Source organism: Hemicordylus capensis, chromosome 7 (genome assembly GCF_027244095.1).
Source record: "Hemicordylus capensis ecotype Gifberg chromosome 7, rHemCap1.1.pri, whole genome shotgun sequence".
NCBI classification, from domain to species: domain Eukaryota; kingdom Metazoa; phylum Chordata; class Lepidosauria; order Squamata; family Cordylidae; genus Hemicordylus; species Hemicordylus capensis.
In genome coordinates this window covers 27,767,576-27,784,713 of record NC_069663.1, presented here as the reverse complement: position 1 = coordinate 27,784,713, position 17,138 = coordinate 27,767,576, and the positions used below count along the sequence as shown (strand labels likewise).

Genomic DNA, 17,138 nt, shown 5'->3' with positions numbered 1-17,138 from the left:
TCTGATTGAGCAACTGCATAGAATATTGCCTGCAAATATTCCCTTGTATACACAGTAACCTGATCTCCATAAACAAAAGGGACTAGAGACTTACTTTTTAGAATGAAAGCTGCACGCTTAGGGAGAGATCTGGTCTTGTGGTAGCAAGTATGACTTGTCCCCTTTGTTAAGCAGGGTCTGCCCTGGTTGCATTTGAATGGGAGACTCCATGTGGGAACACAGGAAGATATTCCCCTTAGGGGATGAGGCCGCTCTGGGAAGAGCATTTGCCTGCTTGCATGCGGAAGGTGGGAGGGATACAAAGAACCAGAAGCCCAGACACCTTCCTTGTCGGCATTCCCAAAGTTCACATCTCCCGAGACGCAAGGGAAGTGTGTGGAGCCCCAGCCCCTGGTCTTGGCGGGAAGGGCTGACCCACTTTCAGTGGAACCTCTGGCGGTTCACTCCTTGGCTGTGCAAATGTGTCACCACCGGCTGCTGAAGTGGGACTCCTCCGGGCAAGTGTCTCACTCAGTGCCCTGCTTTTTTCCTCTAGGAGGACAACGGCCTTCCGGTGCACCTCAAAGGGGGGACTGTGGATTTCCTGCTCTACCGCTTCACCATGGCCCTCACTGTCTTTGGTAAGCAACCCTCTGTGCTGCTGGGAGGGGAGGGGGGCCAAGCGCTTTAGGGGAAGCCAGGATTGCTGTGGTTCCATTCACAGGCAGAAGCCCCATCCACACGTGATGTTCAGTGCAGGCACAGAAGGACACTTCCTCTCGGTAGAACTTTGCATTCAAGGAGGAGGCCCATATTCAGGTTCACTTTTAAATGGACACAGGCACAGTCATTCATGCCAGGACATGTGCAGACCCTTCTGCGCATGTGCAGTGTGATATATTCTGGAGCTGCTAGGGAGTGGCTTTCAGTGGCTCTTCCCCATTGATTGAATTCTCCTCTCCTGGACGCAAGCTAAGCCTAACCAAAGTTCCTGGCCTGGCTCTGGATAAGTCAAGTGTGCCATCGAGTCAGTGTCGACTCCTGGTGCCCACAGAGCCCTGCGGTTGTCTTTGGTAGAATACAGGAGGGGTTGACCATGGCCTCCTCCGGCGCAGTATGAGATGATGCCTCTCAGCACCTTCCTAGATCACTGCTGCCCGATATAGGTGTTTCCCAAGTCTGGGAAACATACCAGCGGGGATTCGAACCGGCAACCTTCTGCTTGTTAGTCAAGCATTTCCCTGCTGCGCCCCTTCAGGTGAGCTGGCTCTTGGTAGCTGCTGCTGTTTGCCGAACATTTGATTTGGGTGGGAAGGAAGAGAAAACCATCACATATACAAACGCTTCATTTCTAACGATCCTGAATAAATTGCTATAATATGGTGGGGGGGGAAGCTAAGCGTAGACCAAGGGTGTTGCCAGAACTGAGCAGATGGGTTCAAAGGACCCGGGGGCCCCCAGCCCCACCCCTCCCCTCCCTATTTCTTTAATCATTGTCTCTCTCACTCTGAGGGGCCGCCAGCGAGAGTGGCAAACATGGGAGCTAGTCTAACTAGGCAGGACTACCTAGTCCTCCGTAGGACTGATTCTCACACACACCCTCACTGCCAGAAATAGCAGCCCCCACTGCTTCTTGCTGAGGCGAGACCAACAGAGAAACGAAACCCAATGAAATGGCACCATCTGGCCATTCCTGGTTCATGATGATTCCCTTTTTCAGCCGAAGCTGCGGGGCAGGGCGGGGGGGCTTTTATATGTAGAGAGAGGTTTCGGGGGAAATGCAAAAGAGGCGTGTGCATTGATGCATTCTTGGTTCCGAGTCTTCCATGCTTTTTTAAAAAGTTGCTGTGTTGGGAGCAGCTTGTCTCTGCCCCTAAGTGGCACATTCTCACGGAGTGGGGCACTGCAGGCTGCCCCACGAGCAGGGCTCAGCGAGGGTCACATTCTAGGCAACGGGGCTTTGGGGACCTGAAGGGCCAGGCTGTCAGTCCAACAGGGCCAGAAGCAAGTACGTGGTCCCACTGCAAGAGGGGTTGAGTTGCAGAGCAGCAAGGGGGCCAGAGGCAGACACATAGACAAGGGCAGGAAGGGGTCAAAGTCCCAGGGAGCTGAGGCTGCATCGAGGCACCATGGAGGAAGGAATTGCTGAGACCAGGGAGGACCAAGCTCTGAGTGGAGGATTCACAGGGCTCGGTGGGCCAGCAGTGGCTCTTGGGAGCCAGCTGACAGGATGCTCAGGTAAGCTGGGACTGCAGCCTAGGTGGCACACAGCTCCACCTGCCAGGACTGTAGGGGAAACAGAGCACTGGGGCACAGGAGGAAAGGCTACTGGACTCCAAAGCACCACTGTCTGGCACCTGGAGACACCTGGGATTGAACACCTGCCTGCCAAGTAGGTAACTCTCCCATTGCAGGATATAGTACTGGTCCCCAACACCCACGCACTGCTTCGTTGCCACAGGAATCCACAAACAAGCCGGCGTCTCTCTTTCCTCACCAGGTGCTGCCTACTCCGTCTTTGAACTGGTCCGTGCTGCTTTCCCCAGGAAGAACAAGTGAGAATGGAAAAGCAGCCCCTCCCTCGCCAGCACCCCCCTCCTGCTCCTCCTCCTGCCCCAGACCAAAGCGGTGGGGGGGGGAATGATACTTTGGAAGGAAACATTACCAACCATGTAGATTTTAAGGAAACCTCACTTCCAAAGGGGGTGAGAGTGTAAGCTCCGTTTAAAGGGAAAACCCAATAAAATCAAAAGACTCGTCCTTTTAAAATCGTGCATTTAAAAACCACCTCGTCGACACGGTCACAGCTTTAGAAAGTCATACTGGACAAGAACGGAAATGTCAAAATTCACAGTGACAAGCTGCATTTAAACCAGGCCACACATGTAGGTGGGGTGAAGAGACGAAGCTGCCACACACTGAATCAGACACTGGTCTCTCTCATCCAGCCTCGTCTACTCTGGCTGGCAGCAGCACCTCAGGCTAAGCAGCCTTTCTCGTCACCTGCTACCTGGTCCTTATACCTGGAGGTGCTACCAGGGGTTGAACCTGGAACCTTGGGCATGCAAAGCGGGCCACTGGGCTACTGTAACGGAGAGGGGGAAGAGACAGGTGGTGTTTGACCCATCTGTAGAGTTAAAAGACTATTTTTGGTGCTTTTATGGGTTGTTGTTGGGGGCGGCGCTTTTATGGCTGGGGTGTTGTTGGTTTTTGCCACTTTTATGGTTGCGGTTCCTTTTTTATTTTTAAAGGAACCGCGAGGTAAAGAATTATTTAGAAGACACAATCATCAGGTCTCTCTGTTGTTACTGTGAGCATCCTACTAGGACCAGGAACTAGCAAGTCCTCATTAGGATGAAATCTAAAGCAAATTTGTAAACCCAGGGCTTCTAGATGGGGAAGGAGAGATGTGTAATGAATAAATTAAATAATTAAAATAAATTAAAATATTTAAAATTCCAGGGTTCCTTCCAAGGATAAAGACCCAAGAATCTTCAAAGGAAGTCAGAAAAATTTTTTCCCTGTGATAAGGGGTCTTGAACTTTGGGTCCCCAGATGCTGCTGGACTACAAGTCCCAGCACCCCTAAGCACAGTGGCCAAAGGCTGGGGATGATGGGAGTTGTAGTCCAACAACATCTGGAGACTCCCAGGTTCAGAAGCCCTGCTTTAAGACAGTTGCCTCTTGGAGGGAGTGGGTGGGTGGGGCACTAGAATTCAGGAGATCTCATCCTGTACCTCCCGTGGAGACTCCACGGAGCCCACTTTGGGTGGCCTTGATATACCTATTTCATGCCCTCCAGGTACCTGAGCATTTCAACATGTTCAATGATCAGAATTACAGGTACTACTGATGATGCTCCTAACTAGACAGCACAGACATTTATATATGGATGTATGCTCACACACAGAGATGCACCTAGGTAGTTTTGGAGCCTGGACCTCAAGGCCTTTGGAGACACCCCCTCTCCTGCAAATTAAGCACCATCATGCTCAGCTGGGTGACCACACTGCCCGGGACAGACTAAAGAGGATTTGGGCCCCCACAGAGGCTGTGGAGGAGGCCCTGGACTTAGGCCTGGAAGTCGAGGGGGATGAGCACTTCTGCTCACACGGAGATTTACTCTCCCTCTCGTGGAGAAACATTTTTCTGCCCAGCAACTACCAGCTCTTGCCTGTAGGAAGTTCTGGACTCCGACCACCCAATAATCCTAGGCATGTTTACTCAGAAAGAACTCCCACCTTATCAGCATGGACTTGCTTCCAGGTAAGTGTGCCTAGGAGTGCAGCACGGGATTTGGGGCCAAAGCAGATGTGACGTGGGATCTCACGATGTATTTTTCTTTGTTAATGACAGCGGTTAGATGGCCAGCAAGCTGGATCAGGGCCATGGCGCAGTGGACATAGGTTTTGGGGTTTTTTTTAACCTACCCCTTCTTCATGACATTGCCTCAATGTTTATTTGGGTCATGGCATTATCCTGTGTAAGCACTGTAAGATCTTTCCCTCAGGGGATGGAGCCGCTTTGGGAAGAGCAGAAGGTTCCAAGTTCCCTCTCTGGCAGCATCTCCAAGATAGGGCTAAGAGAGACTCCTGCCTGCAACCTTGGAGAAGCCACTGCCAGTCTGTGAAGACAATACTGAGCTGGGTGGACCAAGGGTCTGACTCAGTATATAGCAGCTTCCTATGTTCTTATCCTGTTCCAGGATGAACCAGGCTCCCTGCCAAGGCAAGGGTCCGAGAGGAACAGAGACCATGAACAGCTCAAAGGAGAAAGGGGTTCAGGAGCTCAGATAGCTTCGAGCAGGGACAGGGGAGCTGGGTATGGCAAAGTAAGAGGGACGTTGCACCAGCAGCAACTTGGAGCAGACTGCTGGTTTTGATTCCTGCTGCTCAGGTAGAGTGAGTGGGGCCCACTTCTTCTCTAAGAAAGGCTCTGGTGCTTAAAGGAGCCTTGCCTAGTTTTCTAAGCCGTGGGGATCTTTACTGGGATCGGCAGACCCTCTAGGGGAACTCCTCCAAGTCAGAGGAGGATGAAGTTGGCTGTGTCCTCAAGTCATGGTGTGGGCCCAGGTTTCCACCAGTTCTCCTACTCTGGGGGTCCAAACAACATGGGGGGTGGGTGTCACCCAGACTGAGTCACGGGGTCTTCTGCCCTTACCTCTTCTCCTGAACTGTCCACGTCACCCCCCAACTGGGGGGTGGATCCTGGATCTGGGGTCATGACAAGTATAGTGGGGGAAGGGTGAATTCCCCCACTCCCAGTGCTGTGCCCCGGAACCAGTTAGGGCTCCCCAAACTGCTTTTAGCCAAAGAAAAAGATGGCAGAAGATCCGATAACAGATCTCTCCCTCTTCACATCAGTTTTTGCCCGGTGTCTCCCTGCTGTCTCTTCTGAATTCAGTGCATGGGGGCTGCAGGACCAAAGGTTTTGCATCATGGGTCATCTGAAGGCTTTGCTGAGTTGCAAACCGGTGTGTCTTGATTATTCTTCCCAGGAGTTAGCAGGCAGGCATGTTCAGGAAACGGGTACGCTTCGAGACGGGGAACTTGATCTGAACCCATGACTCCAGTCACCTTGATCTCTATGAATCCAGCCTGGGGTTCGGGTGCATGATGGTTCTTTAGGGGTGGGGGTGAGGGGGCGGGAGGGGGTTAGAAGGCATCTGTAGGGAAGCTCAGGCTTTCTTCAACATCTCAGTGGTCTGGTTGTTGGCTTGCTCGATGCGTATCACGTTCTCAGAGGCCTGGAGAGGAAAAGCAAAATGAGGAACTGCAGTCTAGACTAGGAGAACCATCTCCTCCTTCAACCAGCTCATGGGCATCTGGTTAGTTGTGGGGCACAGGGGACTTGGAGCAGAGAAATGGCAGCAGAGAAAGAGCACAAGACTTCTCCCTGCCTGCCACGTCTTCAATTATTGCAACCAGAAGGAACTTTTCCTCCCCTGAATGAGCCCTTTGGCTACCATTATGCAGACTCACCTGCAACATATAATTTTGGCCTCAGGCAATGGTCCTCACTTGAGCCTGCAGGTTTGCTGGGGACGGGTGTTTCTGAGCATGTACAGAGAGCCTTCCCCCACTACTGAGTTATTACAGTGGAACACCCGATTCTGCACAGGGCTGCATTGATGGGACCGGCACACACACACACACACACACACACACACCCCACTTTTTACAAATTAACAGTGTGTAACACAAAAGTGACCCTTTTGTTTCACCCCTGGCTGGTGCTTTAGCATTATCTTTGGGGTAATCTGTGCCTGGCAAGGGTTTCCACGTGCTCCAATATGGACAGAATTTCTTCATTTCTCCCAGGATTCTCAGTGACATGACTAGCCTTCTGGACTCTAGAACCAGGAGGAGATGTCCTTTTGGAGTTGGGGTGCTCAGAATTTAGCATTCCCAACAGTCCGGTATTATACGGGAAGTCCCATGTCTGAGGCAAAAATCGCTTGTCTCCCCAAGGAGATGCTGTTTGTCCTGTATTATTGGCAGATAATACAGGACAAACAGGGGCCTCCCTCCTCTCTCCATCCCTTTGCATTGAGCCCTTTGAAGTCTGGGTGAAGTCCATATTATCATGTAAAAGAAACAACAAAGTTCACAAAAGAAGCCCCAGTTGCCCTGAAAACTTGCAATGGTTTGATTTACATCTTGCAAGTTGCTAATTGTTTGCTTATCAAATGTAAATAGACCTACAGACTCCTGCTCTCTGACCCACCACTTCTGGCAGATCAGAAAGCCTTTCAGTGAGGAAGGTGCGGGGATGTAGTGTGTGTTTGTGTGTCTTTATAAACCTGGGAGATTGTCTTCATTTTTCAGCTGACACTTGCTCTATGTCTACGTTGGGATGGTCTGTGTGATCAAGAAGCTTTGTGATATCATGGCACTTGTTTTGTTGTTGTTTTTACACATGCATTGCTACTCAGGCTTCTAGGATGACCCCACCCACTGATGATGACCCTGCCCCCAACACACACACACACAGACACACACACACACCCCTTGTATCCCATATTCAGGCAATGGAATGTTGCAACCCTACCAGAATTGCACATGGCATTCCCAAAGTGTACCCAGAACTGAAAAAGGGTCCTTAAAGCAAGAAGGGCCCCTGCTGGTGGGCCAAGGAATAGCCGCAGAATGCACCGTCTGGATTAGATTTCCTTGGAAGCTCTCAAAGATCACCAGTGGCGAGTTAGTGAACAATGAAGAACACAGATGCCAAATTCAGTTTGGGTGCAGAATTTGGAAGTCTGGCATTTATATTTTCTTTTACTCCATCTTCCACGGCACACACACCTGTCCCAGCCCAAAGCACCACCCACCTTTTCCTTAATCGTGTCCACTTGCTTGTTTTGAATGTCGATTTCGTTGCTCATGTCCAGGGCCATGCTGCGCAAGTTGCTCAGCATGCTGTCCACCTGGGTCAGGTTCTGCTCCATTTCTTCCTCAGCGTCATCTTTTGTTATCCTGAGGGGGCAAGACAAGCAAAGGGACAAACAGATTCCAAGGTTGAACTTTCACCACAGCAAGACCAAAGTTCCTGCACTCTTCAGAGAGCAATTCCCAGACCATTGTGCACATTCAATTAGTGTCCTGCAAGAAATACATTAGATTAAATTAGTAAAAGCTCCTATGAGCCCAAATGCCCAATTGTGTATCGTGTATACATGTAAAAATCCATATGCACATAGAGTTATTCACACATTATGTTCAATGAATATAGAGCAGCACACTTGCCGTCTCTATCCTGCATTTGAGGGATTTTGCATTCAAAGTGAATGCACATAGAGTCCTTCACACTAAAACGTGTGAATGTGTGCAGACACCTGGATGCACACACAAAGCACTGTCTGAACAGGACCAGAGTTGCTGTGCAATTCGCGACTCATGCTTTGCCTCCATGCTCAGAGGGGATTCAATGCTACCAGGTCTCTCTGCTGGGTGTGAATGAATCATTAAATCCCCGCTGGATGCAGAGAGACAGGAGAATTGCCTGCTCTCAGAGGCGGCTGGTCCCTGGGTTTCTGCACAATGACACACAACCGTCACACTCTGCATTTGTACAGCACTTCCAAGTGCTCAGAGCACTGTGTTATGTATGATCTTGCCGACTGCTTCCAGTTTTTATTTCAGGAATAAAAGGGTACATGCGCTGCCGGAAGCTGGGCGGGGGGCACACTTTTTAGCAAGGTGCAGCTTCTCCTCCTCCTTCAGTGCTGCTGGCTGGGACCACCCTCTCCTGTCTCCCCCACCTGTCCCCTCGCTCTTACCTCTGGATGAACGGCCCACTCATCATCATCTGATTCCCGTCGGCCACCATGCAGGGCTGGCGAGAGACCACCTTGTCCTGGCCGTTGCCTGCTGCTGCCTTATAGGCCTCGATGGCTTTTATCTTCTTTAGCCTACGTTTAAAAAGAAAAAGAAAAAGCGGGCAGCTTGCAGAGAGAAGTTCGACAAATGAGGCTTACGCGGTCACTGTGTTGGGGCAAGACACTGTTGAGGGGAAACTAGGGCCTGGCTTTATTACGAAGGGATGACACTCATCCGTGGAAAACAACCCTATAATGGCAATTAGGCATAAGGTCTAAATAGAACCTCCATGTTCAAGGACAGTCTACCTTTAAGTACCAAGCACTGGAGAGACTCAGGGGGAGACCAATCACCTTCATGCCCTGCCTCAGAGCTTCCAGGAGCAGCATCTGCTCGGCCATTGCTAGAAATGTGGTGCTGGAAATGGACCCCTGCACGTACACACACACACACACACACACACACACACACACACACACACAGACAGAGCAAGGCCAGTGTTCCACAAAACCATGTTTTTCACAGCAGGACGTACTTGGCGCAGGGGCAGACAAAAAGACCACAACACTTTGCCATGTCCTTCAGGTTTTTCTCCGCCTCCTTCATGTCCTGGTTAATTTGGTCTAAACCTTCGTCAATCCGATCCAGTTGCTCTGGGCAAGAGGAGATGGAAGAACAGTGTGTGAAGCCTCAATCCCAGCAGAGGCGCTCTTACCCCTGGACTTCGGGGTCCAGCTCCAGGGCCTCCACAGCCCCTGAAGCCCCACCCCCCATCCTCTTTGGTCTGTTCTGGGTGGTGTGGTCACCCGGCCGAACATGAGGATGCTTAATTTGCAGGGATGGGGGTGGGGTGGCCTCCAAAAGCCTTACGGTCCAGGCCCCAACGTTACCTAGGGGCACCTCTGAATCCCAGGCTCAAGCAGAGAAAGCAGCAGCCGTGCAGCCCACACACCGTACAGTGGAACTGCTACATCAGGAGTGGTCTTCTTCTGACCTCTGGTCCATCGAACCCATCCCAGGATTGTCTTCATTGACTGCAGATCCCTCCAGGGATGGAATCTCGGACCCTCTGCGTGCCAAGCCGATGCTCTCCTACTCTGCTACGGCCCCTTCCAAGTTTTATGCGCATAAGAGGCTGCCGAGTCAGGCACTTGCTCCATCTCACTCAGTACTGTCTACACTGACCGGCAACAGCTCTCACGGGGCTTTCCCAGCCCTCCCCGGAGATGCTGCCAGGGGAAACTGAGCTCTGCACAGATGCTCTACTCCTGAGCCTAGCTGTGCCCCCACTCTCTGAATTATAACCCCAAGAGGCTGCCTCATACTGAGACAGACCCTTGGTCCATCTGGGTCAGTGGTATCTATCTACCGTTTATGCAAACTCCCAGCCTGGGGTCTTACCTCCCTGTTCATCCAGCATGACCAAGGTTCGAATCCCAGCATCTTTGCTCTGTTTGAAAGGAGAAAACAAAAAAATCTGGCATCCAGGCCACCCTTGTTCTGCTTGCTTTCCGGCATGGACAAGAGTGCCTCTCCTGACCTACGAGAAGCCTGTGACAGCGATTTCCAGAAAACAGGCCACTGAAGGTGGAGAGGAGCTGTGGGAGGGGCTCACGGGACTAAACCGGCAAAGTGGCCACTTTTCAGCACAGAAAAACCTGAGTTCCTGGGTTCCACAATATTGTGACCGAGGTGGCCAGAATGATGAGTGTTTCCTGGTTGTTCGTAACATCCCTTCGCTTACCCCAAGTGGCGTTTCAGACCTGGCTTGTTCCTTACCTCTTCTACCAGCTGCAGCATCCGTCTGGTACTTTCCAGAGACTGCAGTGAGGGCAAACACAAGAACACAATGCAACAAAGTTAAAAGGAAACCAGGGAGGTCAGATGAACCTATCTTCTTTCCAAAGGGATTCCGACCACACACTAAGAGGTTATGGATTACAACATGGAAACTGGTGTCTAGGGCACAGGTGCCTGCACTTCAGCCTTCAAGCTGCCTCCTCAGACGATCTGTTACTTTTGATCCTAAATGGCTCTAGGGTTTACTGCCCAGACAAACGTTTGCTGCTTTGACCTGGATTGCATCCAGTCCAGAAGGACCCTTGCAACTCCTCAGGGGCACTTTTCCTTTGGGTGGCTTTTAAAAAAAGACTTCTTTTTTTTTGTCTTGGGGAGCAAGGGACTCTGTATATGCTCAGTGGCAACCTTCCATATCCCCGTTCTGTGCCCCCTCAAATGTTCCTGAAAACAAATTACGTTTTGCAACTTGGGTCTAAAATGTGTAAGGAACACGAGACTGCTAACTTACAACACTCAAATTGCTTTTGGAAAACCGGACTCTCTTTTGGACAAACGTCTCCCGTTTTGCCCGGTCAGCCGAGCAGAGCATGTTTGTGCCCAGCAGTCTGCAAGAGGCACTTTCCGGCATCCTGTGCCAAGCAGGTGCTTCTCCAGGGGAGGAGGGATGAAAGGAAACACAGGCCTGCCATCCATCCCTTGCCCTGCCCTCTCCTTTCTGCTCTTCTCAAAGGAGAAGAACAAACAGCCAGCTGCTGGAAGTTCTGACACTGTTCTAGCGGAAAATAAGGGAAGGGGACAGGACCAGAAGCTCAAGCCAGCCGGGCAGAAACAGCTGCTGCCATTGTTCTGGGGAGGCCCAGCGGTAGGTGGGGAGGGGGCCAGGATCAGCACCATTCCCTGCTGCAGATGTGGCCCACTGCAGCTCTGATAATACTGCTTGGCAAACACCTTCATCAGGAAACCGGGAGCTTTAGCAAAAGCACTGAGTGACCCCAGGAGTACCCCTGCTCACTGAGCAAAGAGGCACCTTTTTAAAGGGGTGATTCTCTTACATTCAGCCGGGGCGGGGGGGGGAGCAACTGGCCCTATCCATCCCCAGCACAGCATCTCTCCAGTGGCTGTTGCTGGTGCCTATCTTGCGCTTCTTTTTCAGATTGTGAGCCCTTTGGGGACGGGGAGCCATTTTATTTATTTATATCTACGTAAACCGCTTTGGCAACCTTGTTGTTGAAAAGCGGTATATAAATATCCGTTGCAGTGCAGTGCCAGCAGCTGATACGCTTCTCCTACCTCATCCGTGATCTGGACAGCGCGGCGATGAAGGCCTTCCACCTCTGGTCCCACCTCGCCATTGGCTGCCATCCTGGGGTCTTATGGAAAAGGCAGTGAGCAGGAAGATATCCCTGTATGGATGGCTCCAGGGTCTCCTGCAGAAAAGAACACAGGAAGCTGCCACCTACTGAGTCAGACCCTTGGTCCATCGAACTCAGGATTATCCACACTGACTGGCAGCGGCTTCTCCAAGGTTCCAAGGCAGGAATCTCTCCCAGCCCTGCCTGGAGATGCTGCCAGGGAGTGAACTGGGGACCGTCAGCATGTCCCAGTCTTCCTATGGTGGGCGAGTATTAGGACATCCTACAAGGAATGACAGGGAATGCCCACTGAAATGCACCGGATCCTTCCAAACGGCCATCGGAGGGCACGGAGAGCTCCAAGAGGAAAGTGGCCAGGATCTCAGCCATTTCCAAGTAGCAGCACACAGGAGTTGCCTGTAGTAACCCACGAGGCTGCTGCAGCTGCTGGGGACCTCACCCCTTCTCTGAGGAAGGCTCTAGTGTATAAAAACAGGGCCTTGCCTGCCTTAGCAAGTGCTGGCCATGGCGTTGCTGGGGGACATCTGTGAGGGCCGGCAGGTTGTCCGAGGACTCCTTCAGGTTAGAGGATGAACGAAGGGGAGGATCCAAGCGTTGTGATGGGTGCTGGCTCCAGTCCCCCCAGTTCTCCTGGCATGGGGGTCCCAGCAGGACAGGGTCTAGACTGTAGGGTCTCCTCCCTACTTCATCCCCTGAACTGCTCACCTCGTTCCCCAACCGAGGAGGCCCCAGATCAGGCATGATGACACTACCAGCTTCTCTGTCCACTTCACACAGCTGGTGAAACAGACCGCAGCGTGCAGAAGCTCACCTCACAACTAACTGGCTGGCCTTCAAGGTGCCACAGGTCTCTTTGTCTGCAGACACTAGAAGCATATTCCTCCTCTATCCCCTCCCACCCCCAGTACTTGCTTCTTTTGTTGTTCTTCTAATTAATATTCATGTGAAGGGGAATCAACTCCAGGGTGGACGGGACCTGCCATAACTCCAGCCTCCTCTTCCTCCTCCTCCTCCTCTCCGTGAAGGCCATATGATGCTTCAGCGGGCCACAAACCATATAATTATCACCCTTGAAAAGTGCAGCTGTTTTGCAGAAACAGGAGACAAAAATTGCCATCCACCCCCCCCAGGACCTTTCTTTGCTCCCACCTTCTGTTGATCCATTTTGCCTTCAGAAGGGTTGCCTATTACAAATAGGTGCTGATGGGTGTTTTGCTCCTTAAGGGGAGAAGCGACGGGGGGGGTGGCGGCGAAGAGGAGGAGGAGGAGGAGAAATGCTTTCTCCGAGCTGACAGCCCAAAGGCGGCAAAGGGAGAAACGAAAAGGAATTATTAGGAATGGGACAGAATCTAAAACTCCAAGACTGTTATATAAAGCAAGGGCACAGCCACATTTGAAATGCGACATTTAAAAGTTCCCAGCTCTGGAAGGAGACCACAGAGGCGGGAAAAGGTACAGGAAAGAGAAAACAACATGATCCGGGGCTGAAGCAACTAGTTTACACGGAAAAGCTAAAGCATCAGGAGGGAAACAGACAGTCCAGGGAGACTGGAGAGAGGTAACTTTGGGAGCTCCTGGCCACTGACGGCCATTCATCCAAATCCTGCCGTCCCCTTGCTCATGCAAGGCCATGCAAACATCTGGAGAAGGGCATCTTACACAACCAAAAGTTAATTCATGTGCAGGGAAGGGAAAGGGGAACATAGGAAGCTGCCATATACTGAGTCAGACCATTGGTCTATCTAGCTCAGTATTGTCTTCACAGACTGGCAGTGGCTTCTACAAGGCTGCAGGCAGGAATCTCTCCCAGCCCTATCTTGGAGAAGCCAGGGAGGGAACAGGGCGATACTATCCCTAGCAAGATGTCAAGGCTTCCCTTTGGGGGCAAATAGTGGCTATAGGGCCCCTGCTCTGGACAGGGATCTTGGCAGGGGTAAGGGGTTAAATCCTCCCCCGCCCAGGGGTCACTGTCCCAAGCTGGAGCAGGCCTCCTGCAGCTGGTATTTATTCATTTATTTGTCTGTCAAAAGATTAGGTCACTGCCTTTGTTCCTGTAGGAACTTGAGGTGGCTAAGCTCAAGAACAGTAGTTAGCAAGGACACACACAGAGCCAGATGACATGTTTAAAGGCACATCTGGTTTGGAGCACAGATATGTTCAAAGGAGAGCAGGACTCCACTGATCCTCTGGCACAAGCATAGGAGTCCATTGAATTGTCCATGATGATTGTCACTCAGTGTTCAAGAACTTCTGAGCTGGCCAGAAATGTCGGCGCTGTGCCAGGATTACTCACATCTCTTCTGGAACATTTTGGGAGGGGAGCAGGTGCCCTCTCTTAATGGTGCCCTTGGATAGGATTACACCCAATTAGGGCCTTTACCATGGAGAATTGGCACTGTCTTGTGGGCACCAGATGCATTCAAGAGGCGCACGAGACAAGCCCCCTCCCTCCCCACGCAGGCACACCCCACCCCCCTGCCAAAGCCCAAAGTCATCGTCAAGCATTCTGCAATCCCCGCACGTCTCCCTTTTGCCAGGGTGCTGCCTCTCCCTCTCCGTGGATCACAGCCGCCTAACAGCATGGCCTCTGCTCCGGCCTTCCAGCATGACTCAGCCGCTTGGCATGAGACATTTTGTCTCCCTGCGGCCCTCTTTCTCGGGGTGGGGGGGAGCAGGGGGAGGGACCTTGAATTGCATTAGAGGCTGGAGGCCTCATAATGCATTAAGTGGGAACATGGAATGCTCCAGGGATAACGAATGCCCATTCCTTTGCCAACGTCACCCCTCACCACGCAACACTCTTTCAGATGTCTTTGAAACTGAAAGCAAGGATCATTTCATTGCCCAAAATTGCCCACCACCACCCCATCAAGACTGTCCCACAATTCCCTGGAGAATCTGCAATGGCAACAACCAAAACCAGGATCCTTGCTGAGCCTAAGGTTGCCAACTTTTCAACCAGACTCTGCTCCTGTGCCTCTAACAGCAGCTTGATGCACAAAATGCACATGGGTGATTATGTGCACTGTTCTGTGGAAAGCTTCATCTGCCCACGTCTGAGCATCTTTCTGCTGCTGAGGGCACAAGAGCAGGCCAGGTCAGAGTTCTGATGCTTAGTTGGCAACCCTAGGCAGGGCCAGATCTGCCAGGCAAGAGGACAGAGTCAGCTGATGTGCATCCAATGCCAGCAATTGCTTGCAGAAGCAGCAGCAGCAGCGTTTAGAAGCACCAGCGAAGCCACACATGGACCAACAGGGCGCTCCAGGAGCTTCTGCAACATGGCAGGTCAGCCTTGGGGGGCATCTCTCTGAATGCCTCCCAGCATCTTCTGTGACTTTGCAGGAGATCCTGAAAACAGCCACCTGAGGTCCACTGTCAGTAGTGACTGCCTGGCACAGGAGTGGGGCTAGAGGAGGCCTGCCCACTACAGGCTAGCTCCCAGCACACACAGGAGCTCTGGAAGATAGGAGGGCCATCCCTACCTTGCATTAGAGCCATTCCCAGGTCCGGGTGGCATGGACGGGACACCTCCACCCGCTCAACAAAAACTCCCACTCTGGAAATAGGAACATAAGAAGCTGCCGTATACCGAGTCTAGCCACTGGTCTATCTAGCTCAGTATTGTCTTCACAGACTGGCAGCGGCTTCTCCAAGGCTGCAGACAGGAGTCTCTCTCAGCCCTATTCTGGAGATGCTGCTGCCAGGGAGGGAACTTGGGACCGAGATGCTCTTCCCAGAGCGGCTCCATCCCCTAAGAGGGGAATCTCTTCCAGTGCTCACACTTCTAGTCTCCCATCCATATGCAACCAGGGCAGACCCTGCTTAGCTAAGGGGACAAGTCATGCTTGCTACCACAAGACCAGCTCTCCTCTCGCAACAGAGAGATGGGTTTGGCTCCCACTCAGATTGCCCCGTGTAGGCTCAATAAGATGCACTTTGCAAGAAAGGTCAGCGGGGGAGAAAGAAAACCAACAGGCCATGTGGGAACTGCAGGTAGACTTGTCGAGTCTGGGGCCAGACGGATAGAAAACTTCTCTCCTGGAAAGAACGGTGGCAATGTCTAGCCGTGAAGAGTCCCTATATAAAATGTTCCAAGTGGGAAGCAGTCCAGCGAGACCTGAATCTGGGGGCAGAATTCCTGGGTATCCCAGATCCCAATACTTCCAGCACTCCAGGGCAGGGGTTCTCAGCACTGGGTCCCCAGATGTTGTTGAACTACAACTACCATCATCCACAGTGGCCTTTGGCCATTGTGGCTGTGGGGGGTGGGAATTGTACTCCAGCCACATCTGGGGACGATGGCAGCTGTAGTCCAACAACATCTGGGGAGTGGGACACTCTAGGCTGAGAACCGCTGCCTTCACACATCTTGAGTTGTCAGAACGGAAGACAATGCAGGCATCTTTACTCCAAGCTTCCCTGCCTCAGGCAGCAAACAAATGCTTCTGTCTTCCAGAGATGACACTGATAAGTGGTGCTTTACCAAAAAGAGAGCGAGAGAGAGCGAGAATGCATGGTGTCCTGGTCAGACTGTCAGGCTAGGACCAGGGAAACCTGGGTTCAACTCCCCACTGAGCCATGATGCTGACTGGGTGGTTTCAGACCAGTCACACTCTCTCAGCCTGACCTACTTCACAGGGTTGTTGTGCCAATAACTATGGGGATGATGGAGAGAGCGAGCTAGAAAAACCACTTTGTGCTCCTTGGTGGAAAGAGGGGACACACATCTAGGGGACGACAGGACCCTTTCCTGGACCCCCTTTTGGGGGCTCTCCTCAAAACCAGTCTTCCCAGCGGGGACTCTCAGCCCTCCGTTTCCCCCAGCCTGGCATGGCGCTCTCGGGAGAGCTGGCCCCCAGACTGGCTTTCTCCTTGCTGCTTCTATCCCGGCGGAGTGGGGCGCGGCGGGGGGGGGCGAGGACGACACCCTGTAGGGCTCCCTCTCGCTCTCCCCTGGATCCTGGCGTCGAACTGGATCCGCACCCCCCACCCCACCCCCCATCTCCACCCCCACCGGACCAGCGGCCATCTGGAAAGCCTCCAGACCGCCCCCCTCCTCCCGCGGAGCCCCTCTGCTCACACACAACCTTCCAAGCCAGCCCCGTTTCCGAAGAAGCAGCGCCCAGGAGAACTCGGCAGGCAGTCGCTCGCGCCTCCGCCGAACCAGACGCAAGAGCTGCTGCTGCTGCTGCTGCTGGGCTGCTCCGGACGGGGGTTGCCCCAACCACGAGCCTCTGCCCGGGGATGGCTCCCTGCTCGGACTCGGGAGGAGGCGGAGGAGGCTTCCGCAGCTGCCACAAGGCGCGACGAAGAAGTTGGCCGGGCAGGAGGAGAGCCGAGGCAGAGCAGCCACCTGTTTGCTGCGCGCGAGGAGTCCAGCCGTCTGCTGCGCGTCTGGCCCGGCTGCAAAAGCGAAGATTCGGGATGGGGCTTCCCGGGCACCGAGGGCTCCCTTGCCTGCCGCCCGGCGGGCCCCTGGGGAAGCTGGTCCGCCGCAGCGGGGCCCCCTCCGGGCAGGAGCGCAGCGGCCCCCAGCCCCGCTCCTGCGCAGCGCTCGCTCGGCTGCCCCCTTGTTACCTGCTGCTGCTGCTGCTGCTGCTCCAGCCCCGGTCGACTCTGGGCTGCCTCCCGCATCAGCAACAAGGCAGCAGCACTCAGGATGGGAG

General features: G+C 52.8%; 2 protein-coding genes across 6 annotated transcripts in view; one reads left to right on the top strand and one right to left on the bottom strand.

Annotated features, from left to right (window-relative positions):
* Window positions 1-2,748, top strand: part of LOC128333154 (cytochrome c oxidase subunit 7A2, mitochondrial) — a 5,428-nt gene extending 2,680 nt beyond the window's left edge. The window contains exons 3-4 of the mRNA XM_053268295.1: window positions 536-620; window positions 2,480-2,748. Of these exons, the coding sequence (XP_053124270.1) occupies window positions 536-620; window positions 2,480-2,538 (144 nt within the window). The 3' untranslated portion in view covers window positions 2,539-2,748. The remainder of the gene's footprint in view (window positions 1-535; window positions 621-2,479) is intronic.
* Window positions 2,738-17,138, bottom strand: LOC128333153 (synaptosomal-associated protein 25-like). Of its 5 annotated transcripts, XM_053268290.1 has the most exons (9): window positions 17,050-17,138; window positions 16,560-16,875; window positions 11,390-11,526; window positions 10,079-10,120; window positions 9,701-9,749; window positions 8,835-8,952; window positions 8,260-8,391; window positions 7,312-7,456; window positions 2,738-5,724 (listed from the first exon to the last, which is right to left on the bottom strand). In XM_053268290.1, the coding sequence occupies exons 3-9, from the start codon at window positions 11,459-11,461 to the stop codon at window positions 5,656-5,658; spliced, it is 627 nt and encodes a 208-aa protein (XP_053124265.1). In that variant the 5' UTR covers window positions 11,462-11,526; window positions 16,560-16,875; window positions 17,050-17,138; the 3' UTR covers window positions 2,738-5,655. The 5 variants fall into 5 exon arrangements, with proteins under 5 accessions (XP_053124265.1, XP_053124269.1, XP_053124266.1 ...); XM_053268294.1 differs by lacking the exon at window positions 16,560-16,875 and having other exon boundaries at window positions 17,050-17,095; XM_053268291.1 differs by lacking the exon at window positions 17,050-17,138 and having other exon boundaries at window positions 16,553-17,036.

Coding starts and splice junctions, on each gene's coding strand:
- LOC128333153 (XM_053268290.1), bottom strand. CDS start 11,461: ATGGCAGCCAATGGCGAGGTGGGACCAGAGGTGGAAGGCCTTCATCGC. Junction 10,121..11,389: donor CTGTCCAGATCACGGATGAG/GTAGGAGAAGCG, acceptor CCCTCACTGCAG/TCTCTGGAAAGTACCAGACG. Junction 5,725..7,311: donor TGGACACGATTAAGGAAAAG/GTGGGTGGTGCT, acceptor TTTCCTCTCCAG/GCCTCTGAGAACGTGATACG.